The sequence below is a fragment of the Emys orbicularis genome, chromosome 1, assembly GCF_028017835.1.
Source record: "Emys orbicularis isolate rEmyOrb1 chromosome 1, rEmyOrb1.hap1, whole genome shotgun sequence".
Lineage (NCBI taxonomy): Eukaryota > Metazoa > Chordata > Testudines > Emydidae > Emys > Emys orbicularis.
Genome location: NC_088683.1, coordinates 260,723,292 through 260,750,604, shown reverse-complemented (window position 1 = coordinate 260,750,604; position 27,313 = coordinate 260,723,292). Strand labels below are relative to the sequence as shown.

Sequence of the window (27,313 nt, the reverse complement as noted above, 5' to 3'; positions counted from 1 at the left end):
TTGTGGTTTGGGAGGGGAGGGGAGGAGAGGTAGTAGGAGATGATATTTTTAGGTAGGTGATGTCTTTAGAGGTGGGTTAGTTGTGATTCCCATTCTTCTGTTGCTTCCCACTTCCTCTCTACTTTAAAGCTCATTTCAGCCTTAGCTCTTTCACGGGCTTAGCTAATTTCCTGTGTTTCTAAACACGCCCACTCACCTGCCTATATCTGTGTACTCACAGGCAAGATTTCCTCATTGATTTGGAGCATACTACCACAAAATGAGTTTGGGCACATCTGTGAAAGTCATGTGCTCCTTTGCAGCACTATCTGTGGTGGTGGTGGTGATGAGGGTAGTGCACCAGTCCAGTGCACAATTGGATCTGAAATCAGGTCATAATTCTGGAATGCACAGTAGGTCATGGTAGACCTGATGTCTGGTCATCCTCCTCCCAGTGAGGCTACAAACAAATTATACTCCAGACTAAAGGCTGTGAAACTCCTACAGGCTGTGTGGCCTCCTGGCACAGAAGAGACAAATAATGCCAAAATAGGAAGTTATTATTCATACTCTCACAACTCTCATGTGATCACATCAGCTCTTCTCCTTCTAGCCCCTTGGTAGCTTCCTGATGCAGACTTTTTTTGGCCTTGCTCTACACACTGACCTTTCCCTTTCATGGATCAGCCTTACAGCAGCTTTTATAAACCAGAAGACTAAATATAAAGTATTTGACTAGCTAAAGCTTTTTTATCACTGTTGACTCTTCATTGTGACTTTTCTGGATTATTTTGCTTCATTTAACTGTTAGTCTGCAAATAGAATCATAGAAATACAGGCTGGAATGGACCTCAAGAGGTCATCAAGTCCAGGCCCCCTGCACTGAGGCAGGGCCAAGTAAACCTAGGCCATTCATATGCAAGAAACCCCACGGTAGGCATATTTGGGATAAATACACCAATTACAAGATTGTTGGGATTTAAAACTTTAAAATATTGTGGAAGTAGAAACATATTGTAGGTTTCTCCTTCTAACAGTAATTATGGAGCTAGACACCCACACTTTCTCTTGTAGATCTGACAGAGGTACAAGATTTTCAAATATAAAACATTCTTGTCAAAGCCAAATTTGGTGTCTGTGAAGAACTGAAAGGAGATTTAGAGTGTATATGGAGAATTAAGACATGATTTGATACAACCCTTATTTCTGAATCCAAAGCAGAAAATATTCAAGATTAGGATAGTTTTGATTAAACTCATCTTCTGTTCCTGCATCCCTGTTCTCCAGTAGCCCTAACCCCAGAGGGAGGAAGCAAAGCTGTGGGTGTAACACAACAGACTGGGAGTTAAGCAACCAGAATTTTGTTCCTGGCTTTGCTACTGAATCAGTGAGTGAATTTGAGCTAGTCACTTAATTTGTGTGTGTGCCGCAGTTTCCCTTATCTGTAAAATTGAGATGACACCTGCATAAAATTAAGTTAATTACCCACATTTCTAAACCATTTTAGGATCTATGGATGAAAAACATTATAAAAGTGCTAAGTGTTATTAAGGGATCAGGGCTCTGCAGACCTCCAGTCTCTGTGCGAGGATGGAGATGAATTTTTTTTTTCAAATCTTGTTCCACTCTGTGAGATTTAAAAGAGTAAACAGCAGCAGTGTCCAGCACGGTGATTAAGTTGTGGGGCAATGCAATTCTTCTATAAACGGGATTTGACCTGGATGTGATTAGATGACTATGTACACTTGCATTTTGGTACAGCTGGATAGGATGGGAGTTGGCTAGAACATACCAACTCTGAGACAAAGGGAGTTATGGGCCAAGTGGACTAGAAAAATGGAACTGAAAGAGGGTCAAAGGGTAAAAGATTGTCACAGATATGTATAAGTATCCATGGATGTGAATAGTATCTTAATTTCTATATTCTTGGTGAAATCTTAGGGAAAGTCTACAATTAAAATGCTTCAGCTGCGCTGCTGTAGCACGTCAGTGAAGATGCTACTATACTGACAGGAGAGCTTCTCCTATCAGCATAGTTAATCCACCTCCACAAGAAGCAGCAGCTATGTCAATGGGAGAAACCCTCCATAGCACTGTCTACATGGGGGGGTTAGGTCGGCATAATTGTATCATTCAGGGGTGTGGATTTTTCACAACCCAGAGCAACATATTCATACTGATGTAAGTTTGTAGTGTAGACCTGGCATTAGACCAGGGGTTCCCAAACTTGGTTCGCGGCTTGTTCAGGGTAAGCCCCTGGTGGGCCGTGAGACGCTTTGTTTACCTGAGCATCCGCAGGTACGGCCACTCTCAGCTCCCAGTGGCTGCGGTTCACTGTTCCCGGCCAATGGGAGCTGCGGGAAGTGGTGGCCCAGCCTTCGTCACTTCCCACAGCTCCCATTGGCTGGGAACGGTGAACTGCAGCCACTGGGAGCTGCGAGCAGCTGTACCTGTGGACGCTCAGGTAAACAAAGCATCTCACGGCCCACCAGGGGCTTACCCTGAACAAGCTGTGAACCAAGTTTGGGAACCCCTACATTAGAAGCTAGTTGTCTGCCAGCCCTAATTTAGAAACCTCAGCAGAAGAAGCCAGCTTCTTGTGGCTCTTAAGATAATTAATCTTTACAGTATTGTCTCAAAGATACAAAGTGGACACTATTAAAAGGTTTTGTTTTCCGTGTTTACTAGTAGATATTACTGGTCCTGGTGGTACAGGAAATACCCGCTCATACTCATCATATTTTACATGATTTAAAAAATAATGTTTTAACTACATTCACCTGTAACAGGAGAAAAAAGTAATTCAGTCATGAATATCGGGGCTTTTTCATTCATAATTTACCATTATCCCTCGGAATTGTTGAATCCCACAGCCATTCAAAACCCGTCTAGTGATGAAGGGGGTCTTTGCAGAAATAAGTATTATGATATGCAGTCTGTATGTTACGCTAAATCTACAAGCTCTGATGCCATAACAACATTTTTACTTTGCCTCATTCTGAGAAGGAATGATTTTACATATGCACACATACTTATTTTCAGTGTAACAGTACATTTACATGCTGTCTTCAAATGGAATTTTGCACATACAATCGTACATGTCCACTTTTGAAATCAAAACTTTATTAATAGCCTTGGTTATGCAGATTTCTGTGGGCATCTAGCTATTCTCCTGGCTATTTTTGAAAATCTAGCCTCAAGTGATTTTTTGCTATATGACATGATTCAAACACAGCTTTATATTTGCCTCTATTAGTGAACTGCCTTACCAAGGAAAATTGTAATACTTGGCCTGTATTGGGATAACAATATTCTGTGTACACTTTTCTCACCCACAGTTGTTGAAAAAGAAAGGAACTTCCACATTTCTTCAGAGACTGGAACGAGGGGGCCCACTCACTATGGCCACACAGCTCAGGGTTAGTAAATGTTTGCTGGATAAAGATTTATAGAAGAGTTTTAAGCACAGAATGAAACTGTACAGATTACAAGGACAAGCAGAAGTATGATTTGCCTGAGTAACCAATTTGTGCATTCAGGTCAAGCCTTTTAAGAAAATGATGTGAAATACAGTTTTTTTTAAAAGGTAGATATATCTTATGTTATGCAACTCTTTCACTTCTGACAAATGACTGTTTGAGAATCTGTTGGGTTTTATTTCTCTCCACAGAAATCACTCTCAGATATTATTGGGAAGCTTCAGAACTGCACACCTCATTCTGTTCATTGTATCAAACCCAATAACTCTAAGCTGCCAGACTCTTTTGATAATTTTTACGTGTCTGCTCAGCTGCAGTATATTGGTGTCCTAGAGATGGTGAAAATCATACGGCATGGTTATCCAGTACGCCTCTCTTTCACTGACTTCTTGTCAAGGTAAATTCTTTTGAGTTTGATAAAAGCTTTTTATTACCTACAGCACAGTGCCTTCTATCATATTGTGTAAGTGTTTACACTGTTATTTTGTTGATGAGCCTTTCAGATTTTCTTTAGAGAAAAATTACTTGAGCTGGCATAGAGCACAGTTCTTTAAATTGAAGGAATCATACACATGATGCATAAATAAATCTTATATAGGAACTATTTCTTGATTGATCAAATATGTAAATGATTGAACTTTAGTAGCATCAATATATAGCGTAAAACATTAGCATAGTATCTCCATGTAATTTTTGTTTTAAATTGGTTTAGAACAGGAAATGGTCACATCACTTTCATCATCATTTTCTAGTCTGTTATTGGGCTCTTGTGAGATCTAGTATTCATATCTCAAGTGCTGGTTTATTTTGGTGCTTAGTCTGGTGAGGGGTTACAAGTGTTTATACTGTAAATCCACATTTCACTGCTGCTATCAGGGAAAAAAAGGGAATATTTGAAAAGGTGTGGCAAAGGGGAGGAAAGCAGAAATGTATCACCACTTTTGGGGCCAAACCATCACTTTTCTTCCTCCCTTTTAATCACTGTTTTTTGTATATTTCTGTGTCTGTAACATTTTCATGAACTTCTTTTAATACTGCAGCAAAATTAAACTGAATGTTGTCTGATCAAAAGAAATACAAGAAAAGAAATTTGACGTCTTTTCATATATTTAGGTGTATTATTTCTTACTCAGAGAAGGGAGTACACTTAAAATACTTATTTTGAAACGATTATTTTGATTACAGTAACCGCTACTTTGATGATACTCTGCAAGCTCACCAAACAGGAGAAAAACAGCTCAACACTACTCTCCTGCAGAAAGGTGCTGCCTGCTAACCTCAGTGCTACCAACCTGCTGTGCGGGATGGGGGGCACTCAGGGGAGGGAGCCCCTACTCTCAATTGAGTGCATGGAGTACATGTCACAGGACCATGCTTAATCCTCTTTGCATGCTTTGCACTGTCACCATCTGGCCAATTGTATTTAGATTTTATTTTTTGGAAATTGGAGGAGGAACATAAGCCCCTTAGATCAGACCTTGGTCTTCATTTACCTTGCTAAAGTGTTGTGACGAAGTGGGAATGTTCTTAATGTTTTCTCTGAATACTGTGTGGGTGCCTGAGTTTCCCCTGTGCAGTTCTTAAGTATCTAGGTGGTGTGATAAGGGTGTGTGATTGTTGCCGAGCCCTAAAGGGCCAGTCTGATGGTGTCTGCACAGAGAATGGCTGACGCCCTGTCTCCTGGCAACTGATGGCCGGGGCCCCTCCCCTGCAAAGGTGCCAACCTAAGGTGTTGGAGAACAAAAAGATCAGGTGGCCTCCTGGCCCGGGAAAGAGAGAGAGGCCAGAGGAGGGGCTGGAGGGGGTTTCAGTTTGGAGCTGGCTTGGGAAATGGAGGGGGGCCCAGATGGGGCTCTAGCCTTCCTGGCCCCAAGATGGACCTGATTTAGGGGTCCTGTTCTCTGTACCTACAAGCTCTGTTTTGGACTGTGTTCCTGTCGTCTAATAAACCTTCTGTTTTACTGGCTGGCTGAGAGTCATATCTCACTGTGGAATTGGGGTGCAGGGCCCACTGGCTTCCCCAGGAGCCCCACCTGTGCGGACTCGCTGTGGGAAGCACACAGTGTGAGAAGGGGATGTTGAATGCTCCGAGGTCCGACCCAGGAAGGTCGAAGCTGTGTAAGCTTCTTGCCCTGGAGACAGTATGCTCACAAAGAGGAGACATGCTCCCCCAGAGTCCTGACTAGCTTCGTATGGAGTAGTTCCAGGCATTGCCCGGTGACTCCGTGACAAGTGTCATGTGTATTTGTCATCATTTGCACTTGTACCAAATCACCATTGTAACATCCTCGGTATCCATGGGTAAGGCTGTGATTTAGTCATGGAGGCCATGGAAGTCACAAAGACCTCTGTGACTTCAGCCAGTGCTGGCTGGGAGCTGCAGGGTTCCCTGCCAGCTGCAGAGGCAGGAAGCGGGGGGTACCCCTGCAGCTCCTGACCACTGTGGATGGCAGGGGGAGCCCCACAGCTCCCCACCACTGCTCCTGGCCATCACAGGTCACAGGGGGGATCGGCTGCTCCCAGCTGCTGCGGGCAGCAGGGGTGACCCAGCGGCAAGGGGAATCCCTGCTCCTCCCAGCTGCTGTTGGTGGCAGGGGTAATCCCCACTGCTCCCAATCCTGTGGGCAGCAGGGAGGACCCAGTGGCAGGGGGAATCCCCGCTGCTCCCAGCCACCACAGGCAGCAAGAGGGAACCCCGCCGCTCCTGGCCGCCGCAGAGGGTAGGGTGAATCCCCAGAGCTCCCGACCACAGCAGTGGCAGGGGGGATCCCTGCTGCTCCCAACCCTGCAGGCAGCAGGGGGAACATGGTGGCACGGAGAATCACCACTGCTCCCGGCCACCGTGGGTGGCAAGAGGAACCCCTGCCGTTCTCGGCCACCGCAGAGGGCAGGGGGAATCCCCAGAGCTCCCCACCATGGCAGGTGGTGGGGGGATCCTTGGAACTCCCAGCTGCTGCAGGTGGCAGGGGGGACCCTGGCAGCTCCCAGCCACAGCGGGAGGCAAGGAGGATCCCCACTGCTCCGGGCCTCCACAGGAGGCAGAGGGGAGCACCGCAGCTTGGAACAAGGTTGTAATGATTGGTAGATAGGCCTATAAGCAAACATTTTAACTGGACACTTCAAACACAAGAAGATCTGTCATGCTCAGAGGCCCAAGGGATGAGAGATTAATGCATCCCCTACCTTCACTCTCAAAGAGTGAGTGCAGTGACTCATTGATTGGCTGAGTTGTAATGAATGTAGTTGTGTACTCAGCAGCATTTGTTACCAAATTGAGGGGTTTTCTTTCCTCCAAGGCTGAATTTGCTATCTCTACAGTGTTCCCAGCCTTTGCCAGTCCAAGGAGCAAAGGATAATTGTAGTAGATCTCAAAGCACTTTACAAAAAAGGTAATTGAGGGCAGGATCCCGACTTGATGGTATATCACACTGCTGCTAGACCGCTTGTTCAGTCCCATTTTAGGGGGGTTGTTTTTATGTTTTATTTTTTGTATTAGTCTCTATTAATATAACCTGGGTGATATGGCCAGGATAAATAATTGGTTAAATGGTAAGCTTAAAAAGTGAATGCTTTTCTAAGGGCAAATAAATTGATTGATTGTTTGAAGTAGTGGCCTTTGTGGAAAAGGAATGGTGTAACAGGACAAATGGGTATCATATTAGCAAGAAGGTACTGTTCAATTTTTCTGGGCTGCGTTTAGATTAATTTGTTTTATAGTTTATTAATTATGAATAAATATAAGTAGTCTCCAATGTATGTGATGAGTCGTTTTGTAATATTTTTTGGGGGGGAGGGGTCTGAAGAAAGGAAATTGTAAAGAAAAGGTTTCTGTATACAAGAAAGTTGCTTCCTGAGCAATGATACTTTAAACATTAGCTGTAATACTATTACTTTTTTGGCTTAATCACTTCTGGAATATAGAATTAAAAGTTAACAGTTGCTCAATAAACTAGTCAATCACCAAGGATCACTGACCTAGACTGAAATCTTCTGGAAGTTCTGGTTAAGTGGAAGTAATGCCAGGTACTGTCAATGAATATGTAATAAATACTATAAATAGATACTATTAAATGCTGTTAAAACAGCACAGGTATAATTGTCAAATGATAAATATGATTACTGTGGGATTTGCCAACTCTTGCTGCAGTAGTTCTGCTGAATGTGCCTGCAGTGTTGGCTCAGTTTCTAAAGCTTATCAAGCAGCATACAGTAAAACAAAAGTGCCTACAATTATTTAAAACTTTTGAAAAATTATATCCGCAGCTTCTGCTTTAACCGCTTAAGAATTTGCAAATCTTGGGCACATCTCAAAAAAGATATACTGGCATTAGAAAAGGTTCAGAGAAGGGCAACTAAAATGATTAAGGGTTTGGAACAGGTCCCATATGAGGAGAGATTAAAGAGGCTAGGACTTTTCAGCTTGGAAAAGAGGAGACTAAGGGGGGATATGATAGAGGTATATAAAATCATGAGTGATGTGGAGAAAATGAAGAAGGAAAAGTTATTTACTTGTTCCCATAATATAAGCACTAGGGGCCACCAAATGAAATTAATGGGCAGCAGGTTTAAAACAAATGAAAGGAAGTTCTTCTTCACACAGCGCACAGTCCACTTGTGGAAGTCCTTGCCTGAGGAGGTTGTGAAGGCTAGGACTATAACAGGGTTTAAAAGAGAACTGGATAAATTCATGGCGGTTAAGTCCATTAATGTCTATTAGCCAGGCTGGGTAAGGAATGGTGTCCCTAGCCTCTGTTTGTCAGAGGGTGGTGATGGACGGCAGGAGAGAGATCACTTGATCATTACCTGTTAGATTCACTCCCTCTGGGGCACCTGGCATTGGCCACTGTCGGTAGACAGGATACTGGGCTGGATGGACCTTTGGTCTGACCCAGTACGGCCATTCTTATGTTCTTAGATTTTGAAATCCTAGCCTCCCTTTTTATGCCTGCACTTTGCATACACAATCAATGTCATACAGACATCAAAGTAGCTGATTTGTAAGCAAAAATCTGATATGTGGAAGAAATCTATAATCTTTTCACTAATGTATTTTTCTGCTGGAAAGAAAAAAAATAGTAACAGAAATAAAAAAGAGACTGTGTTCACACAGCCCTCCCAAACCATTGTACGTTCTAGTTTTTGCATTAACAATCACAATGTACCATACAACCTACGGACAGACGATGTCCAACCAGACTTTCACTGGGAACTGGGTAACAGACTTGATGTTTGTTGGTGTCATATGCAACTGCAGAACATGCATAATATCCAAGAACCACTAGTGTAGAATCACAGGGACAAAAAGCTTTGAGGCACTGAAAGAGTCCAGTCATGTTAGCAGCACTTCCTAGGCCCTAACCTCTCTGTATCAATTAATGAAATGGAAGCTGGCTGAGCTTCATGTCATTCACCTCACTTGGTGCTCAAGGCAAACCTGTAAAAGCCATTTGGGGTATAAATGTTTTAAAATAGTGATAATGTTCAAGGACCCATCCAAAGTAATGAGCCAACCTTATGTTTCTTTCTCACTGATGATGATACTCTGCAAGCTCACCAAACAGGAGAAAAACAGCTCAACACTACTCTCCTGCAGAAAGGTGCTGCCTGCTAACCTCAGTGCTACCAACCTGCTGTGTTCAGGTAGGATGAGGCAGTAATGTGCTCCTGTTTTCTTGTTCATTATTTGAAACAAGTTTATTATGGCCCCATCTTTCTCAAATTATTTTCTAAAATGACATTTTGCATCTTGGATTAGAAACTAACAAAATTAAGGCTAAAAGAGAACCTCCCTGCCCCAGGTACAAATTTTATGTGACACTTTTGTAGTGTAATACAACCCTAGAGGAGCGCCTCCTTGTGGGCATTTGCCAGGCTTTTTTACTGGACCCAAACTTTGAGTCCCAGGTGTTCTTGACTTGTTGGGCCTGGGCAGAGTTTAGGTACTGTGTTTCTGGCCCTGGACCTCTACTCACACACTCCATGTCCAGACCCAATGTCTGACAGCCCTCTTGGCAGTAGGGACCTCACAGTCTAGGCCCTGAAACTAGTGACAGTTCCTTCAAGCCTTCTCAGCAGCTGCTGCATGATGAGACAGTTCCACTGAGACTGTAGAATCTATAGTTTACTGTTCCCCTCTGTGGAACTACATGACAGCCTAGGCAAGTAAAGGAATTTTCAATCACACATCCACTTTGCTCACAGAGAAAAAAGAGATATGCAAATCTATCAAAGAACACCAAGCACACAAACTGTAGAAATCATAGATATGTAGGACTGGAAGGGACCTTGATAGGTCATCTAGTCCAGTCCCTGCACTGAGGCAGGAATAAGTATTATCTAGACTACCCCTGAGAGATGTTTGTCTCACCTGTTCCTAAAAACCTCCAGTGACAGAGATTCCACAACCCCTCTAGGTAATTTCACGCTTAATTACCCTGAGAGTTAGAAAGATTTTCCTAATGTCTAACCTAAATCTCCATTGCTGCAATTTAAGTCCATTATTTCTAATCCTGTCCTCAGTGATTAAGGACAACAATTTATCACCCTCCTCTTTATAACAATGTTTTATGTGCTTGAAGACTGTTATCGTGTCCTCCCTCAGTCTTCTCATCTCCAGACAAAACAAACCCAGGTTTTTTTAATCTTTCCTCACTGGTCATGTTTTCTAGACCTTTAATCATTTTTGTTGCTCTCCTCTGGACTTTCTCCAATTTGTCCACATCTTTCCTAAAGTGTGGTGCCCAGAACTGGACACAATACTCCAGTTGACACCTTATCTGTTCTGAGTAGAGAGGAAGAATTACATCTTGTGTCTTGCTTACAACACTCCTACTAATATATCCCAGAATGATGTTTGCTTTTTTTGCAACAATATTACATTGTTGACTTAAATTAGTTTGTAATCCACTATAACCCCCAGGTCCTTTTCTGTAGTATTCCTTCCTAGGCAGTCATTTCTAATTTTGTATTTGTGCAATTGCTTCCTAAGTGTAGTACTTTGCATTTGTCCTTCTTGAATTTAATCCTGCTTATTTCTTCAGTTTGTCAAGTTCATTTTGAATTCTAATCCCGTACAACAAAGTGCTTGCAACCCCTCCTAGCTTGGTATTATCCGCAAACTTTACAAGTATTCTCTGAATGCCATTATCCAAATCATGATATTGAATAGAACCAGATCCAAGGCAGATCCCTGCGGGACCCCACTCAATATGCCCTTCCAGCCTGATGTGAGCCATTGATAACTACTCTCTGAGTTTGGTTTTCCACACAGTTGTGCACCCACGTTGTAGGTTAGTCTAGGCTATATTTCCTTACTTTGTTTATGACAAGGTTCTGTGAGACAGTATCAAACACCTTACTGAAGTCAAGCTATATCACATTATTGCTTCCCCTCACCCCCATCCACAATGCTTGTTACCCTGTCAAAGAAGGCTATTAGGTTGGTTTGATGTGAATTGTTCTTGACAAATCCATGTTGACTGCTACCTATCACATTATCTTCTAGCTGCGTACAAACTGATGGTTTGTTATTTGTTCCATTATCTTTCTGGGTGCCAAAGTTAAGAAATCCCTGCCTCTGTTTCTTCACTACTCCAAGAGTCCTTTGGGATTTGGTCAATGTCATTTCACAGTTCCAGGACTCAGTTCTTTTCCTCCTACCCATTCCTGACTATTTCTGCTTCTGGTCTCTTTACTTAAAAATAGCCTGTGAGACAGTCTCTCTTTTATAAAATTGCAGTCCCCTTTTTCAAGACTACCCTCAGGTGATCTTAGTTGGGAAGAATCGGTTCTTCGAATAGTGTCCCTATGGGTGCTTCACTTCACATGTGCCATGTGCCTTTGATGGGAGGTCTTCATTAGCAGTGTCCATTTAGCCCATGCATGCACTGCTGATGTCCTCATGCCCCACACCGATGCTACATCAGGCTGCGTGGTGAACACCCTCAGTTCCTTCTCAACCACCTGGGCCTGAGGCGGAGATTAGTATGTCCACAGTGTACCTGGGCTGCTTGCTGACTTAGATCTAACTTACTTTATTTTAGGTTAGCTAGTTAGTTAGTAGTGGTAGTTAGTTAGCTACTGGTTATTTGAGAGACTGTTTTGTTTTATTTTGGGGAAATCCTCTCTGTGAGCAGCATGGCTGGTTCACCAGGGTTTAAATGTCACCTCTTGTGTAAGGAAGCTATCCTAGTCAGCGACGGACACCCTATGTGCATTTGCTGCCCAGGAAGTTGCATGTCTCACAGAAGTGTAACTTCTAATTAGCCCTCAAATCCAGGGCACAGAAGAACTGGGAAATCAAGCTACAACTGTTAATGATGGAGCGCTCCCTTCACCCTGCTTCAGAGTCAGGTCAGAAGAACCCCCTTGTATATCCATCTCCAAGGTTCTCCATCACCTCTTCAGCCTCGGCGCAACATTCTCCTACAAAGGAGGCTTCCTCTAAAGGGAAAGACTTCCTTAGAGACTTCCTCTAAAGATCCTACAGAGACTTCCTCCTTGAGGCTCAGTACTGTAGAGGCAAAGGGCTCCTCTGGTACCAATAAATCATGAAAATCCCATAGTTTTTCTAAGAGTAAGCATAGCACTGAGAAGACTCCAGTACCATCTTGCGGAGATGGTATGAGCAAACATAAAAGATCAGTACTGTCGGACTTAACCGTTTTTCCAGTACCCCACTGAGCTCTTTGGTACTGTGTAAGACTAGCCTTCATCCATGTCAGTACTGTCTGGGAAGCACTCAAAATCCTCAGTACTGTTCTGCAGGGACAAACGTACTGGGCCACCAGTACCGCGACTCAACTCCATTCAGTACTGCAAGACTTTAGGTACCTAAAGAACTTATTGGTAACTGCTGAACCACAGTCTCCATTGCTTGCAGGCACTCTCTCAGTAATGAGAACCACTCAGTCTCCGGACACTTATACACTCCTGGTACCATCACCTCCCCTTTCGGTTGGAACTCCCCCATTAGAGGCAAAAAGAGGATAGTGATGGAGACCTACCTTTAGTATTATCAATATCTGTCCAGTATTCTTCTGTGTACCCTTGCAGAAACCCCCTTTCTCAAAGAGACATGGAATATGTGTGGGAACCTCATCAGTCTTGGTGGGAGCAAACCTAGATGCCATCCCCTCCCCCATATGGTCCTCAATGGCCATATTGGGATCCATGGGCAGCGTATTGCTGACAGTTCTCCAGGGCCCCGCCCTTCTCTCATTGGGATGACAGGGACATTCAAGTTTCTTCTCTTCAGCAACAGGAGGAAATGTTCAAGGATCAGGAGGCTAGGACAGACAAAGAATATACCCCTCAAACAACAATCTTGTCCTTATCACCTGATGAGGTGGTAATGCCTCCTCCTCCATCTATGGCTGGTGATTTTTGGCAGTTTCAAGCCCTCATTAAATGGGTGGCAGACTCCCTACAGAAACCTCTTGAGGAGATTAAAGAATCTCAATATAAACTGTTGGATATTCTTCACTCTGGCACACCCTCCAGAGTTGCCCTTCCTATCAGTGAGGCTCTGCTGGAACCTGCGAAAACCATTTGGCAAACCCTGGCTACAGTAACATCTACAAGTAAGAGAGCTGATAAAAAATATCTTCCCACCAAGGACTCAGAGTTCCTCTTTTCTCACCCTATTTTCTCACCCAAACAATAGTGGTATGAGTCCACCATGTATGACAGAGACTAGAAGGGACGTTCTGGGGAGAAACTCTTACTTATCGGTCGCTCTACAATTCCTCATTGCAAATTACCTGGTGCTGATGGCCAAATAAAACTTTACAAATTGTGCAGAATATGTTTCCTTTATTCAGCACTTTCCTCCAGAACAAATGGAACAATTTCAGGCTCCCACTACTGAGGGGCAGTTCCTGGCCAGAATATCTCTTCTGGCAGCGCTCAATGCTGCACATATCTGCACAGTATCAGAGGGGTAGCCATGTTAGTCTGGATCTGTAAAAAGCAACAGAATTCACCCACGAAAGCTTATGCTCCAATACAACTGTTAGTCTTAAAGGTGCCACAGGACTCTCTGTTGCTTTTGATATCTGCACAGGGCATCCCGGTTTTCCAGAATACGGTAGACGATCGCATGTTTGATGGACTGAAGTTGTTTGCAGAGAATACCATGAGGCTTGCACTTTTGTGACAGAACATGTGAGATTATGCCTTCTCTGGTTCTAGGGGTGGTTCAGATCAGTTTACTCGCCAAACAGGCATGACCTAGACAAACAGATGTCAGTTCCTTAACAGGGAAAACACTCTCTCTAGACTGTTGGAAGGCTCGTCACAATGTAGGAGAGGCTGTTCCCTTCCTCCAACCAACACCTATGATAACTGTTGTGAGGCAAACTTGCAGCCAGCCCAGTGCTGCTCACTTAGCTGCCATGACTGCTACTGACCGACTCCAGCCCTTCATCCATCTCCTGACCCCCAGACCCTCGGACTGACTCCAACCTGGCTCCAACCCTTGGCCTGCATCTGGACTCCGACTACAATATTGATTTGGTTTATCTACAGATTTGGATAATCCTGCTTCAACTTTGGCCCGCATCTGGACTCTGATAATGACACTTATGGGCTTGCCTATGAATTCTGACTTGGTTCTGACCCAAGGTCTGTTCCCAGACCCCAGTTTCAGCGCAGCCCCCAGCCTGTTCCTGACCCTCTGTCTGACTTCGACCACCTCTCCAACCACTAGACCTGACTGCCTGGAACCAGAGCCTAACAATTATACCCATGGATGAATCTTTGTTAGGATGGAGGGTGCATCTCGGTTCTCTCATGGTACAGGGCAGGTGGTCACCCCAAGAAACCATCCTCCATATGAACCTGTTGGAGCGTAGAGAGGTCAGAAATGCCTGTCTCCATTTTCTACCTTTCATCAGACACAGGTTTATCAAAGTCATGAGAGACAACGTGCCCTGCATATTCTATATCAGTTGCAGGGGAGGAGCAAGAACCCTCCCCCTCTGAGCTGAAGCAATTATAGTATGGAACTAGTGCATAAAACATTGCATAGGAATCTCAGCAATGTATCTCCCGGGCACGTAAAATGTCAGACAATGCTCTCAGCAGGTGTTTTTCCCAAGACTACAAACAGGAGTTGGATTTCCATGTTCTTCTCAGCATATTTCAGACTTGGGGGTTTCCGGAAGTGGATCTCTCCACCCCAGCTATGAACAAAAAAGGTCATCTATTCTGTTCAAGGGGGGATCTAGGTCACAATTCCTCAGGGAACGCCTTCCTCCACACTTGGATGAAGATGCTGTTTTATGTATGAACACATAAAACACAGCACCTTTCATTCTCCGAATGGAACACAAAATCAGAGAGGATAAGTCCAGAGTTATCCTAATAGCCCTGACATGTTCGAGGCAGATGTGGTTTCCTTACCTGCTTCACCTAGCTCTTTGTCCAGCGATGAATCTTCCAATCACTCCTCAGCTCCTCTCCCAGAATGATAGTCATCCCAATCTGAGCATTCTCAATCTCGAGGTGTGGCTTCTTGATGGTTCATGGGGTTAGAGTCAACCTATTCTGCAAAGGTACAACAGATATTACTAAATAGTAGGAAAGATTCTACCAGAAATACCTTCAAAAGTGGAGAAGATTTAGTCACTGGTTGGAGCTTCAGAAAGCTTTTTTTTTTTTTTTTTTTTTAAATAAACCATTCAAGAGGTGTTAACATTTTGATTATTTCATTCTTAAGGACAATTTAAAAAGATGACAAAACTAATCAGTTCTTACTGCAAATATTGTGATGAGGATAAAATGTCACAATAATAGTTTCTTGTGATAATCATGGCAATAGGTAGAGGGGAATACATACAATGACTATTTTAATTACAGTGTGATGTTTTTAATCTGACTGCAATTTTGAAGTTCCCCGTAGAAGTCGTACTTCACTGAACTTAAAATCTGCAGTTCCGTTCAGGTTCATCTACAGCCCTCATCGCTGTGGAATCTGATCACCTTCCAGAAGAGCAGTCAGGGATCTGACTGTTAATCTCTCACAAACAGTTCTTTCTTTTTTCCTCTCTCCTTTTCCTCAGAAGGAAATTAGGAGAGTATTTTTTAAAATATATATTGAGAGTATTTTTTAAAATATATATTGAGAGTGCAAAAAGTGGAGAAGCTAGCTTTGTGTTAGCAGGAAATGTTGATCTAAATATACCTCAAACTGTCTATGAAGAAAGGAAACTGCAGAACAGTCTGCAGACACTAATGAACAGGTTAGGTAGGACATTAGTAAGAATTATGTAGTAAGTACACTTACAAAGTGACAGGTGATCAGATTGGCTGGCCTATTTTAGCCCTAATGTATAACACTAAAAAATAACTCTGCTCACAGACTAGTGCCTTGATGTATACTAAGACTCCATTAATCTTTATGAAAGAAACTGGTGTAAATTGGAATTGCTCCATTCAAGAAAATGAAGCAACACAAAGTTACATCAACTCTAGATTTGGCCTATTATGTAATATGGTGTCACAGATTTAGAAACTGAATTGGTGGTTCTCATTAGTGTTGATATTAGAATAATTTTTGTTTGACAAAATAAAATAAGCATTCTTCTCTTGAAATATAGCTTTCATGTACATTTTTCATGAGATCAGTGTTGAGTCAGCAGAAAAGATAGAGCAAGTCAAAAATGTTGACACAGTCATTTTGAGGACACTGCAAATACAAATTAGAAATGTGACAAAGACAAATTTACCTCGACTCTGGATGCCATGTGCAAAGCTAAATCTGAGCAAGTCTGGAAGTGAGAGTATTTCTTTGTAAGTAGACAAGGAAGTTTCAGGAAGCACCAAACTCTACCAAAATGCCTTCCTTAGTGAAAGGGGAAAAACAATTTAGAGTTGGGAGGTCTCTCAGAGAAGGTGCATATTGTCAATGTATATCATGGACTCATCGGGTACCAATGTACATTAAAGAGAAAAAAAATCTCATACAGAGCAAACTGAGAAATAGAATTGAAATAGAAACTGAGAATACTCAGTTTTTCTGGGGTGAAAATCTCTAGCACCTGGAACAGATCCAATGGAAGGCTATATTTATTTGATTTTGGCCAATGGAGCAATGCCAAGAGGCAGTAGCAGAGGTTGGTTTCTGGCCCTGTAACTCCTGTGAGCACATTTAAAAAGTCAGTTAAATGTACAATACTTCTTAGATTAAAACAACCTCGGGATCTGGTTTTTATCCTCTGTGAAGGCCTTTAATTTAGCTGTCTCCCACATTCTCTCTTACTCCTCTATAACCCCCCAAATTAAATAAATATAGTAACTAGGTATATGCAACCCAAATAAATATTTTCCCAATATGGGCTCTTATTTTGTCTGCTTTGGTTTCATTATAAATATTTTTCACATCCCCAATTACAATGCTTTCAGGGAAGGAAGGAGTTGATGTGTGATGGGGGAGGTTCACATGTGTAAATAGTGTAATCAGAAGACTATCATGTCATCAGATTACAGTAAGGCTATGTCTATACTACAAAGTTAAATCGATTTAAATTATGTCGATGTACAGCCACCGGTGTAATTAAACCACTGTTGCATATCCACACTATGCTCCTTGTAGCTATCCCACTGTGCAGCTGGCTGCAGGGTGTTTTGGGAAGGGTTTGCAGTGCCTCATGGGGGGCAGATTCAGCATCACATGATGCATGTTTCTCAATCCCATCATGCCATGGGCATCCTATTAGGTTTCCAGCCGCTTTTCAACTGCCCTGGTAACCTGTGTTCTAGAGGTTTTTCTCCTTTTAAATACAATCTCTCTGAAAACTTTAAAAAGTTAATTCCAGTTACAGAGTTATTAAGTGCCAACCCTAGTATCTCTGGACTGACATCCTGGCCCAATTCCCATATATCCACTAGAAATTGACTTTTCCATCTCTCAGGGTTAACCAAATATTTATTAAAGGAATAAATAACTTTTTGTTATCCTGCTGTATCCTTATAATTTCCACGCATTTTGTGCATGCATGAATTTTAAAATTCAGGCTGTTTTCAAACAGGAGGACACAGCACCAAGATAGCATGGTAATAGGTGCCGTATGAATACCTAGATTAGAAAGATAGATTTAAATTAGATTAGTTTACTAAGACAAATGAATCAAAAGTTCTTGACTCATATCCCAAAAAACTGCCCAAATTCTGTCAGAAACTAGCAACTAACAAAGTTAAAAGATTTCAGCCCCCCTATGTTTCTACCAAGATAATATGATTCTTAACTACCTCGTAATTTGTGGGTAGCACATAATGACAAAGACAAATCCACAGAAAATTATATATGGTAGTAAGAAGCTTCGTTAAATGTCTGACATAGGAATAAACCTGTTAAAAGAAAGTATTATCAGCCACTACTATCTCTACAAATCTGTACACATTAAAATGCTTCTAAGCAAATTCCTGTTAAACGAATAAACCTCTTAAATTAATAAAAACACAGGCCAGCTAAGAGAAAAAACATTTTAAAGAAATAAATCCATTGTACACTAGTTTATGCAATGCAAATATGTAAGACAACAGAATTACCTGGTTAAGGAGCAAATTTTGACAAGAATAGACTAATTTACTTAAATAACGTAGCTTTAAAAGAACAATTGTTCAGTCATTGATTAAGTCAGTATATCTGTATTTCCCCATGGCCAGAACAAAATACGCTGGTTTACTCCCAGCTTGACTGCTAGTACTTTCCCAACATTTGACTTGATACTACATACATATAACTGCAACCCTTTCCAAGGCCATTCCACCTCTCAGTCTCTCCTCCTCTTTCATGCCTCCCTGGTACCGCAAATGCTAGGCTTTTCTTTCCTGTCTCCTTAACACAAACAGATGTTTGCTCTCTCCTACACCACCTTCTGAAGATTCTGACATCCTGATAGCCTCCACCAGAAGAAGCAGATACTAGTGGAGGCTGTCTAGGGCCTGATTCCCAGTCTGACTGAATGATGTGAGTGAGATAGGTGCTGTTAGTGACAATTGAAAGGGAATATAGAAACCTGATACACATTTGAATGTGCGGGTTCCATTTACTTATAGGGTCAGGACTAGGCCTTACTCTGCTGTGTCTTACACCAGTTTAACTCCATCAATTTCAGCTGAATTACTCCTGTCATACACCAATGTAAACAAGCGCAGAATCTGGCTCATTGTTTCTACAGAGGTCTCAGGCAATGCCCCATGGAAAATACTGGGTGTGTACAGACTGCATAAGCTATAAATACTCTTCTAGCTTTCACAGGTAGAGAAATCTTAGTGAAGATGGAATTTCAAGCATCCTTATCATGGAGGATAGGTCCATCAATGGCTATTAGCCATGATGGGCAGGGATGGTGTCCCCAGCCTTAGTTTGCCAGAAGCTGGGAATGGGTGACAGGAGATGGATCACTTGATGATTACCTGTTCTGTTCATTCCCTCTGGGGCACCTGGCATTGGCCACTGTCAGAAGACAGGATACTGGGCTAGATGGACCTTTGGTCTGACCCACTAGGGCCGTTCTTATGTTCTTACGAAACCCTCCCTCCAATGTTATTGAAGTGCACAAAGAGAAGCCCCCTCTGGAGAGAGCTACAGATAGACTTCAAGAGGAGCTTTCTTTGCTCTCAGGGTCTCAGAAGGGCTTAAAAAGGATCTCCTCATTGCCCTGAACTCCTGGCTACCTGAGCCACCAGTTGCATTGGAGAGATTATCTGCATTTCTGTGCTTATGGGCCAGTCAGCCTTGCAGCACTGGAGGCTGAGATAAGAACCATTAGAGCAAAAGAGACCTAGCAGTGGAGAACAATAAAAGCAGAGAAGAAAAGGGAACTCAACCTTGACTGAACACAAGGCTCAATCCTAAGAAACAATATTTTCTGTCAAGGTCAAGGCCTCCCTCCCTCTCAGTACTTTTGCTTTCTGCTTTTGATACACACACAATTCTAAGTAGTGCCTGCCTCAGCCTGCCAAATTGACTAGGCAGTGCTTACCCTGACAGCTAATGAGCTGCTACTAGTGTGGGTGAGGCTGCACCAGGCCTGTCCTGGCTGGGGAAATGTACATGGAAGGTCAGAAAAGAGCTGATCAGAGGGACAGATAAGTATCAGGATGGCATAGTGTCTGCTCAGATCAAGCCCTGATTCTTCTGTGGCACAGTATAATAAATAACAACTGATAAAGGGCCAGATTGTGGTCCACTTACTCACATGGAGTAGTATCTATCTCCTCAAGTAGTCCAATTGAAACCAGCGTGTTCACTCACTGAGTGAGGTGCTATTCAACAAGAGTCAGAGCTGCAGATTCTGGTCCTAAGTCAGGCCTGTCTTTTACCCATTGTGTGTTGTTATGAGGCAGCATACAGTAATGAAGGAGAGGATTCCATGCACAGGTTAGAATGAATACACGATGTGTGTTTCTAGGTTCCTTGCCTTCTTGAGAAATATAATTGTGGAGCAGAGAATAGTGTGATAAACCTCTTTACACACCACTTCACATCAGCTCCATGCTATACAATATCAAGTCTAGTGGACTGACAGGAATCCTAAATTTGCTCTACGATCTGTGTATTCTGTGTAGCAATGCAGCATTCTGCTGCTTCTTCACTGATATGTCTCCTGTGTGGGGTGTGCACATGCACCAGTGAGGGTAAACTAAAGGAAAGTTCCATCTATCTGTGGTTACATCTCAATGTTTACAGAGCTACAGGTGAGTTCTTATAGGGCTGGTTGCAGGGTGGATTGATTTAAATAAAAGTGATTAAAATCATGTTTAAATCCCCAAGTGGAAAGGCTAGATTTAAATCATGAATTTTAATCAACTTTTCCATTTGTACTTCAGTTATTTTCTAAAGAAAGGTGTATTCTTACAGGTGATATAACCATTAAAACATGTTGATTTACAACTAAACAGAGCCTTTACCCTAGACTTGGTACATTTTTTTTTCTACCTGGAAGGGTACACTATAACAATATCATTTATTTAAACCATTAATATTTTCAGATTCTTATTAATTGCACATTTTAGTATGTTAGAAAATGGTCCATGATATTGTTTATTTACTAGATAATTAACTTGTTGCTCATGATTTGTGCCAAGCTGCATTTGGATGGTAACTGGAATTTAATTAAACACACAAAACAGCATAAAAACATTATTTTTATTAAACAAAACCATCTTAAATGTTCTGGATACATAAACTTCTCTTATCAAAACATATTTCACGTTTACAACTAAATGACTTATTAAATGGAGGGATTAACTTCAGTCAGTGAATTAATTGATTATTTCAGGTCAGCCTCAGAAAATTTTCAAATATGCCTAAGTGAAAGCAACTTGAGCGTAAATTCCTACTTGTCTAAGTCTCTTGAAAATGCAACAGTCTCCTAAGTTACTTAGGCTGTCAAACTTTTAAAATTAGTAGATCTCATCCCCTCCCTCATCATTTTTATTGATAGAATGGAAGAGAAAGACAAGTTTCCTGCTTTTTCAACTTCCAATTGATTTCTCAAAACTGAAGGAATTAGTCCAAATGAAGAAAATGTTCTTCCTGTACCTGCAGAAGACACTACTGCTGTGAAAAGTTAGTTTTGCACTTCAACAAACACTGACTCCAGGTGCTTAGCTAGTGACTTCCACCAGTTCAGTGGTGTGGCTTTCTTTAAAACATCATCAGCAAACATGTACTGCTTCACCTCCAGCCCTGAAATTTGTTATGGTTGGCATGACTGATGAGAAATTATTAGATGCCCATGTCATAGCAGCATTTTTCTTCATCAGCTAGGCATCTATCCTGGTACTTTGGGTTGAGAATATTGGCAAGAAAATGAGGTGGAGTAAGTACTTGATCCATCCACTTCTTTACTGCCTGCAATGTAACTTTGTTGTCAGGTATTTCTTTCTTTAGTTTCTCTTGAAGTTCTTTCCAAATTTCAACAGCATCAGCAATTCAGCAGCAATCTTAATGCAGTTTGTCCAAGGATATGGAAATAGGCTTCAGTATATTCAGTATATCTTCTACACTTCTTCACTTCTCATTAGTCCGATGTTGACCACTTTGGCTGTGATAGTTCCATCTATTTTGTCACAAATTGTCATCAGACTAGGCCAGTTCTTAATAAATAGCTCAAGGCAGCAGTTACACCCAATGATTTGTCTCCAGTGACAGCCTCATCTAGTGGGTACAGTTCTGGGCGGCAAATCCACCTAGTTGGTACAGCTTCTCACAGCAACTGTGCCTAACAGGCACAGTTCATAGGTGGCAGCTCTGTCTAACGTGTACAGATCTTGGCAACAACTCCACCTTGTGGGTGCAGTTCATGGGTGGGGTAGGGAAACCTAGGCCCTCCCACTCCACCGGGTTCCAACCCAAAGCCCTGGGAGGCTGGTTTGACTTTGCCCACCTGGTGGTGCCTTGCGTCAGCCTCAAGTCCGCTTCTCTGAGTGACTTCCTAACTCCTTCTGCATCCCAGCTGGCTGCCGTCTGTCCCTGGAGAGTGCTGCCTTCCGGGCTCTCCACTCTGGTCCCAGACTCTGGGTGCTGCAGCTCCCCTGTTCCCGGCCTGGGTGTGGGCCCGGCTCACATCCTTCCCTGGAGCTCCCAGAGCACATCCTTCTTCCTGGCATGCCAGCCCCTAGCCCTGATTGAGGTGTCTGGCTGCCTTTCAAACCCTGCCTCCAACCTAAGTATGCTCAGCACTGGAAGAGGGGTGGGGCCTTCTTAGCCCAGAGTTGCTCCTTAACCCCCTCCTGTCCAGTGAGGGGTTTATACAGCCTGTTACACCAGGTTACCCACACCCCTGTCCTGATCGGGGAGAATTAATTTGTTCTCTTCAGTAAAACTGAAGCAACGGAAGTATTTTGCAATTTCAAGAGTTTCCTTTGTTCCTGGAATTGTACTTAAGTCTTTGGATAAAAGGTGCATCACGTGAACACTGTATCCATATGTTATAAGTTTCAGTTCCCTTCATTATCTTCTTCTAGATTTCTTCTCATCCTGGCTACATGTGCAGCATTTTGACAAAGCTATGCATTTGACACTTGAATTTTTGTTCACAGTTTGTTATAGTTTTTCCTGCTATTTCTTTTAAGTATTCTTAAAAGTATAAGTATACGTTTAAGTATTCTCAAAGCTCCAGTATGAAACTGGAGAAAAGCCTGTTGAGAGTCTTTGGGTTAAGTTTAGATGCGAGAGCAACAAGGGTGATGTCATGGTGGGGGTGTACTATAGACCAGTGGTTCTCAAACTAGGGCCGCCACTTGTTCAGGGAAAGCCCCTGGCGGGCTGGGCTAGTTTGTTTACCTGCCGCGTCCACAGGTTCAGCCGATCGCGGCTCCCACTGGCCGCAGTTTGCTGCTCCAGGCCAATGGGGGCTGCAGGAAGCGGCGCGGGCCGAGGGACATGCTGGCCGCCCTTCCTGCAGCCCCCATTGGCCTGGAGCGGCGAACTGCAACCAGTGGGAGCCACGATCGGCCGAACCTGCGGACGCGGCAGGTAAACAAACCAGCCCGGCCCGGCTCGCCAGGGCCTTTCCCCGAACAAGCGGCAGCCCTAGTTTGAGAACCACTGCTATAGACCACCAGATCAGAAGGATGAGGTAGACGAGGCTTTCTTTGGACAACTAACTGAAGTTTCCAGATCACAGGCCCTGGTTCTAATGGGGACTTCAGTCACCCTGACATCTGCTGGGAGAGCAATACAGCAATGCAGAGACAATCTAGGAAGTTTTTGGAGAGTGTTGGGGACAACTTCCTCGTACATGTGCTGGAGAAACCAACTAGGGGCCGTGCTCCTGTTGACCTACTGCTTACAAACAGGGAAGAATTGGTAGGGGAAGTAGAAGTGGGTGGCAACCTAGGCAGCAGTGACCATAAGATGGTTGAGTTCAGGATCCTGACAAAAGGAAGAAAGGACTTCAGAAAAACAGACTTTGACTCCCTTAGAGAACTGATAGGCAGGATCCCCTGGGAGGTTAATATGAGGGGGAAAGATGTCCAGGAGAGCTGGCTGTATTTTAAAGAAGCCTTATTGAGGGCACAAGAACAAACCATCTGGATGTGCAGAAAGCATAGCAAATATGGCAGGCGACCAGCTTGGCTTAACAGTGAAATCTTTGGTGAGCTTAAACTCAAAAAGGAAGCTTACAAGAAGTGGAAATTTGGACAGATGACTATAGAGGAGTGTAAAAATATTGCTCGAGCATGCAGGGGTGTAACTAGGAAGGCAAAGGCACAATTGGAATTGCAGCTAGCAAGGGATGTGAAGGGAAACAAGAAGGGTTTCTACAGGTATGTTAGCAATAAGAAGGTCAGGGAAAGTGTGGGACCCTTACTGAATGGGGGAGGCAACCTAGTGACAGATGATGTGGAAAAAGCTGAAGTAGTCAATGGTTTTTTTGCCTCAGTCTTCACAGACAAGGTCAGCTCCCAGACTGCTGCACTAGGCAACACAGTATGGGGAGGAGCTGAGCAACTCACAGTGGTGAAGGAACAGGTTAAGGACTATTTAAAAAATCTGGACATGCACAAGTCCATGGGTCCAGATCTAATGCATCCAAGGGTGCTGAGGGAGTTGGCTGATGTGATTGCAGAGCCATTGGCCATTATCTTTGAAAATTTGTGGCGATCGGGGGAGGTCCTGGATGATTGGAAAAAGGCAAATATAGTGCCCATATTTAAAAAAGGGAAGAAAGAAACCCGGGGAACTACAGACCGGTCAGCTCACTTCCGTCCCCGACAAAATCATGGAGCAGGTCCTCAAGGAATCCATTTTGAAGCACTTGGAGGAGAGGAAGGTGATCAGGAACAGTCAACATGGATTCACCAAGGGCAAGTCATGTCTGACCAACCTGATTGTCTTCTATGATGAGATAATTGGCTCTGTGGATATGGGGAAAGTGGTGGATGTGATATATCTTGACTTTAGCTGTTTTTGATACGGTCTCCCACAGTATTCATCCAATCCAGAAGTATGGATTGGATGAATGGACTATAAAGTAGATATAAAGTTGGCTAGATTGTTGGGCTTAACGGGTAGTGATCAACGGCTCGATGTCTAGTTGGCAGCCCTTATCAAGCGGAATGCCCCAGGGGTCGGTCCCGGGACTGGTTTTGTTCAACATCTTTATTAATGATCTGGATGATGGGACGAATTGCACCCTCAGCAAGTTCGCAGAAGACACTAAGCTGGGGGGAGAGGTAGATACACTGGAGGATAGAGATAGGGTCCAGAGTGACCTAGACAAATTGGAGGATTGGGCCAAAAGAAATCTGATAAGGTTCAACAAGGACAAATGCAGAGTCCTGCACTTAGGAAGCAAGAATCCCATGCACTGCAACAGGCTGGGGACCAACTGGCTAAGTAGCAGTTCTGCAGAAAAGGACCTTGGGATTACAGTGGACAAAAAGCTGGATATGAGTCAGCAATGTGCCCTTGTTGCCAAGAAGACCAATGGCATATTGGGCTGTATTAGTAGGAGCATTGTCAGCAGATCAAGGGAAGTGATTATTCCCCTCTATTCAGCACTGGTGAGGCCACACCTGGAGTATTGTATCCAGTTTTGGTCCCCCCACTACAGAAGCAATGTGGACAAATTGGAGAGAGTCAGGCGGAGGGCAACGAAAATGATTAGGGGGCTGGGGCACATGACTTACGAGGAGAGGCTGAGGGAACTGGGATTATTTAGTCTGCGGAAGAGAAGAGTGAGGGGGGATTTGATAGCAGCCTTCAACTACCTGAAGTGGGGTTCCAAAGAGGCTGAGTTAGGCTGTTCTCAGTGGTGGCAGATGACAGAACAAGAAGCAATGGTCTCAAGCTGCAGTGTGGGAGGTCTAGGTTGGATATTAGGAAAAACTATTTCACTAGGATGGTGGTGAAGCACTGGAATGGGTTACCTAGAGAATGTCTATACTACCCGCCAGATCGGCAGGCAGCGATCGATCCAGCGGGGGTTGATTTATCGCGTCTAGTCTAGATGCGATAAATCGACCCCCGAGCGCTCTCCTGTCGACTCCTGTACTCCACCGCCGCGAGAGGCGCAGGCAGAGTTGATGGGGGAATGGCAGCAGTCGACTCCGCGCAGTGAAGACACCGCAGTAGCTGAAGTTGTGTAACTTAGATCGATCCCCACCCCCCACCAGTGTGGACCAGGCCCTAGGGAGGTGGTGGAATCTCCTTCCTTAGAGGTTTTTAAGGCCCAGCTTGACAAAGCCTTGGCTGGGATGATTTAGTTGGGAATTGGTCCTGCTTTGTGCAGGGGGTTGGACTAGATGACCTCCTGAGGTCCCTTCCAACCCTGATATTCTATCATTCTGCTGTATGGGCATTTCCTGATGTATCAGTTGTTTCTGTAATTTAACCCCATCTCCTGTTGTCACACAAGCACATATTACTGGATCATTGTGTACATTGTTGCACCAGGGACGATGGATTCTTCTTAAAAGTGGGTGGGCCACGAGGTCCCATCCCCTCCATGGCCCTGCCCCTCCTCTTCTCCCTAGGGCCCTTCCCTCCCGGGCCAAGCCAGAAGCTGGAGCTGGGTCAGCGAGTGTGGGCCCCTCCACCTGCCTCTGGGGGCGGGGGGACCAAGAACAGCCCCAGTCTGCGGCATTCCACAGCTGCCTGTGCGACTCGTACCCCGACCCAGCTCTGGCTTCTGGCCTGGCCTGGCCCGGGGTCGGGGCCTTGGGGGCTGAAGAGCTGCAGCCGGGCAATGGTAAGAGCCTTCTGAGGAGCACTTTTCATAATGTTATTTCATTCTGACAACCGGGTTTGCATCGCTTTGTAGAACTGTTTACATTTGGCATTTGTTCCTTTGTTACCTAGAGGTACAGGAATTTCTTGAACATATTCCCAGATTGGATCTTTTTTTTTTTTTTTAATGACCTGCAGTCACGGCAATTTTTTTCCTCCAGTTCCCAGGTGTTGAAATTAACCTTAGAGGCTGCACTCTGAGCAGTTTGTCCTTTCTTCCCATGGTGTCCTGCTTTGACACTAGTCCTGCTCCTTTCTGGTTGCACACTCCGCTCCTTCTCCCTTGTTACAGAACTCCCTAGCCCTATCTGCTCCTGTAACCCACCTGCATTTTGCTCTGCAGTATTTTATTTGATTAGAGACAGAGGGAAGCAGTTGAGATTTTCTGTTTGTTTGTATTGCTGTCTGTGTACACATGCCAGGAGACAGAGCAAGGCCATTTACTTGAAGTGCCCAGAACCATCCAGAAGCAAGGGCTGGTAGGTCCTGGGCAGATCAGTGTTCTTCTATGATCTGGAGAGTAAGTTTCCATGGTGGCTGGAGTCATAAATATTTGTAATTTGAGAAATGAGCCAAACAGAGCTCAGGTAGGGAGAAGCTATAAAATAGGAGTATGCGACCACCCAGGTGGGCTCAGTGGATGATCCTGATGAGCTACATGTGATATTGTGTCTTGCACTCAGAGATTGGGTCCCATGCCTCTGATGACTTTGTCAGTCTCTTGTACCCAGTAGCACTACCCCCCGGGTCCCACACAAGATCAAGCCCTTAATACAGGACATTTTTATAAAGCCATATTTATAAAGCTTGATGTCAAAAGTTATGTTTTTCCCCTGATTCTTTCTTTATGTAGAAGAGTAGCCTTAACTGAGAGTTTTTGATAGAGGCTGGACCATTCAGCATATTTATTTTTTATGTACATGTTTTAAGAGATTTAGGACTTAACACTTTTGTATTAAATTCAGATTTCATTTTAAACAGGTTTATTTGTTAAAAGAAAAACTTTTTAAAATTTAAATAACCACCACCAAAAAAAATCTGATTAAAAAAAAATCTGATTTTTTTTTCAAAAAATCATTGATTTTTATTCGCCCACCTGATTGTATGT

The 27,313-nt window shown here is 43.5% G+C and overlaps 1 protein-coding gene across 1 annotated transcript in view; it reads left to right on the top strand.

Annotated features, from left to right (window-relative positions):
- The window catches only part of MYO16 (myosin XVI), a 468,353-nt gene that overhangs the window by 352,325 nt on the left and 88,715 nt on the right, over nt 1-27,313 (top strand). The window contains exons 25-26 of the mRNA XM_065418712.1: nt 3,318-3,398; nt 3,650-3,855. Of these exons, the coding sequence (XP_065274784.1) occupies nt 3,318-3,398; nt 3,650-3,855 (287 nt within the window). The remainder of the gene's footprint in view (nt 1-3,317; nt 3,399-3,649; nt 3,856-27,313) is intronic.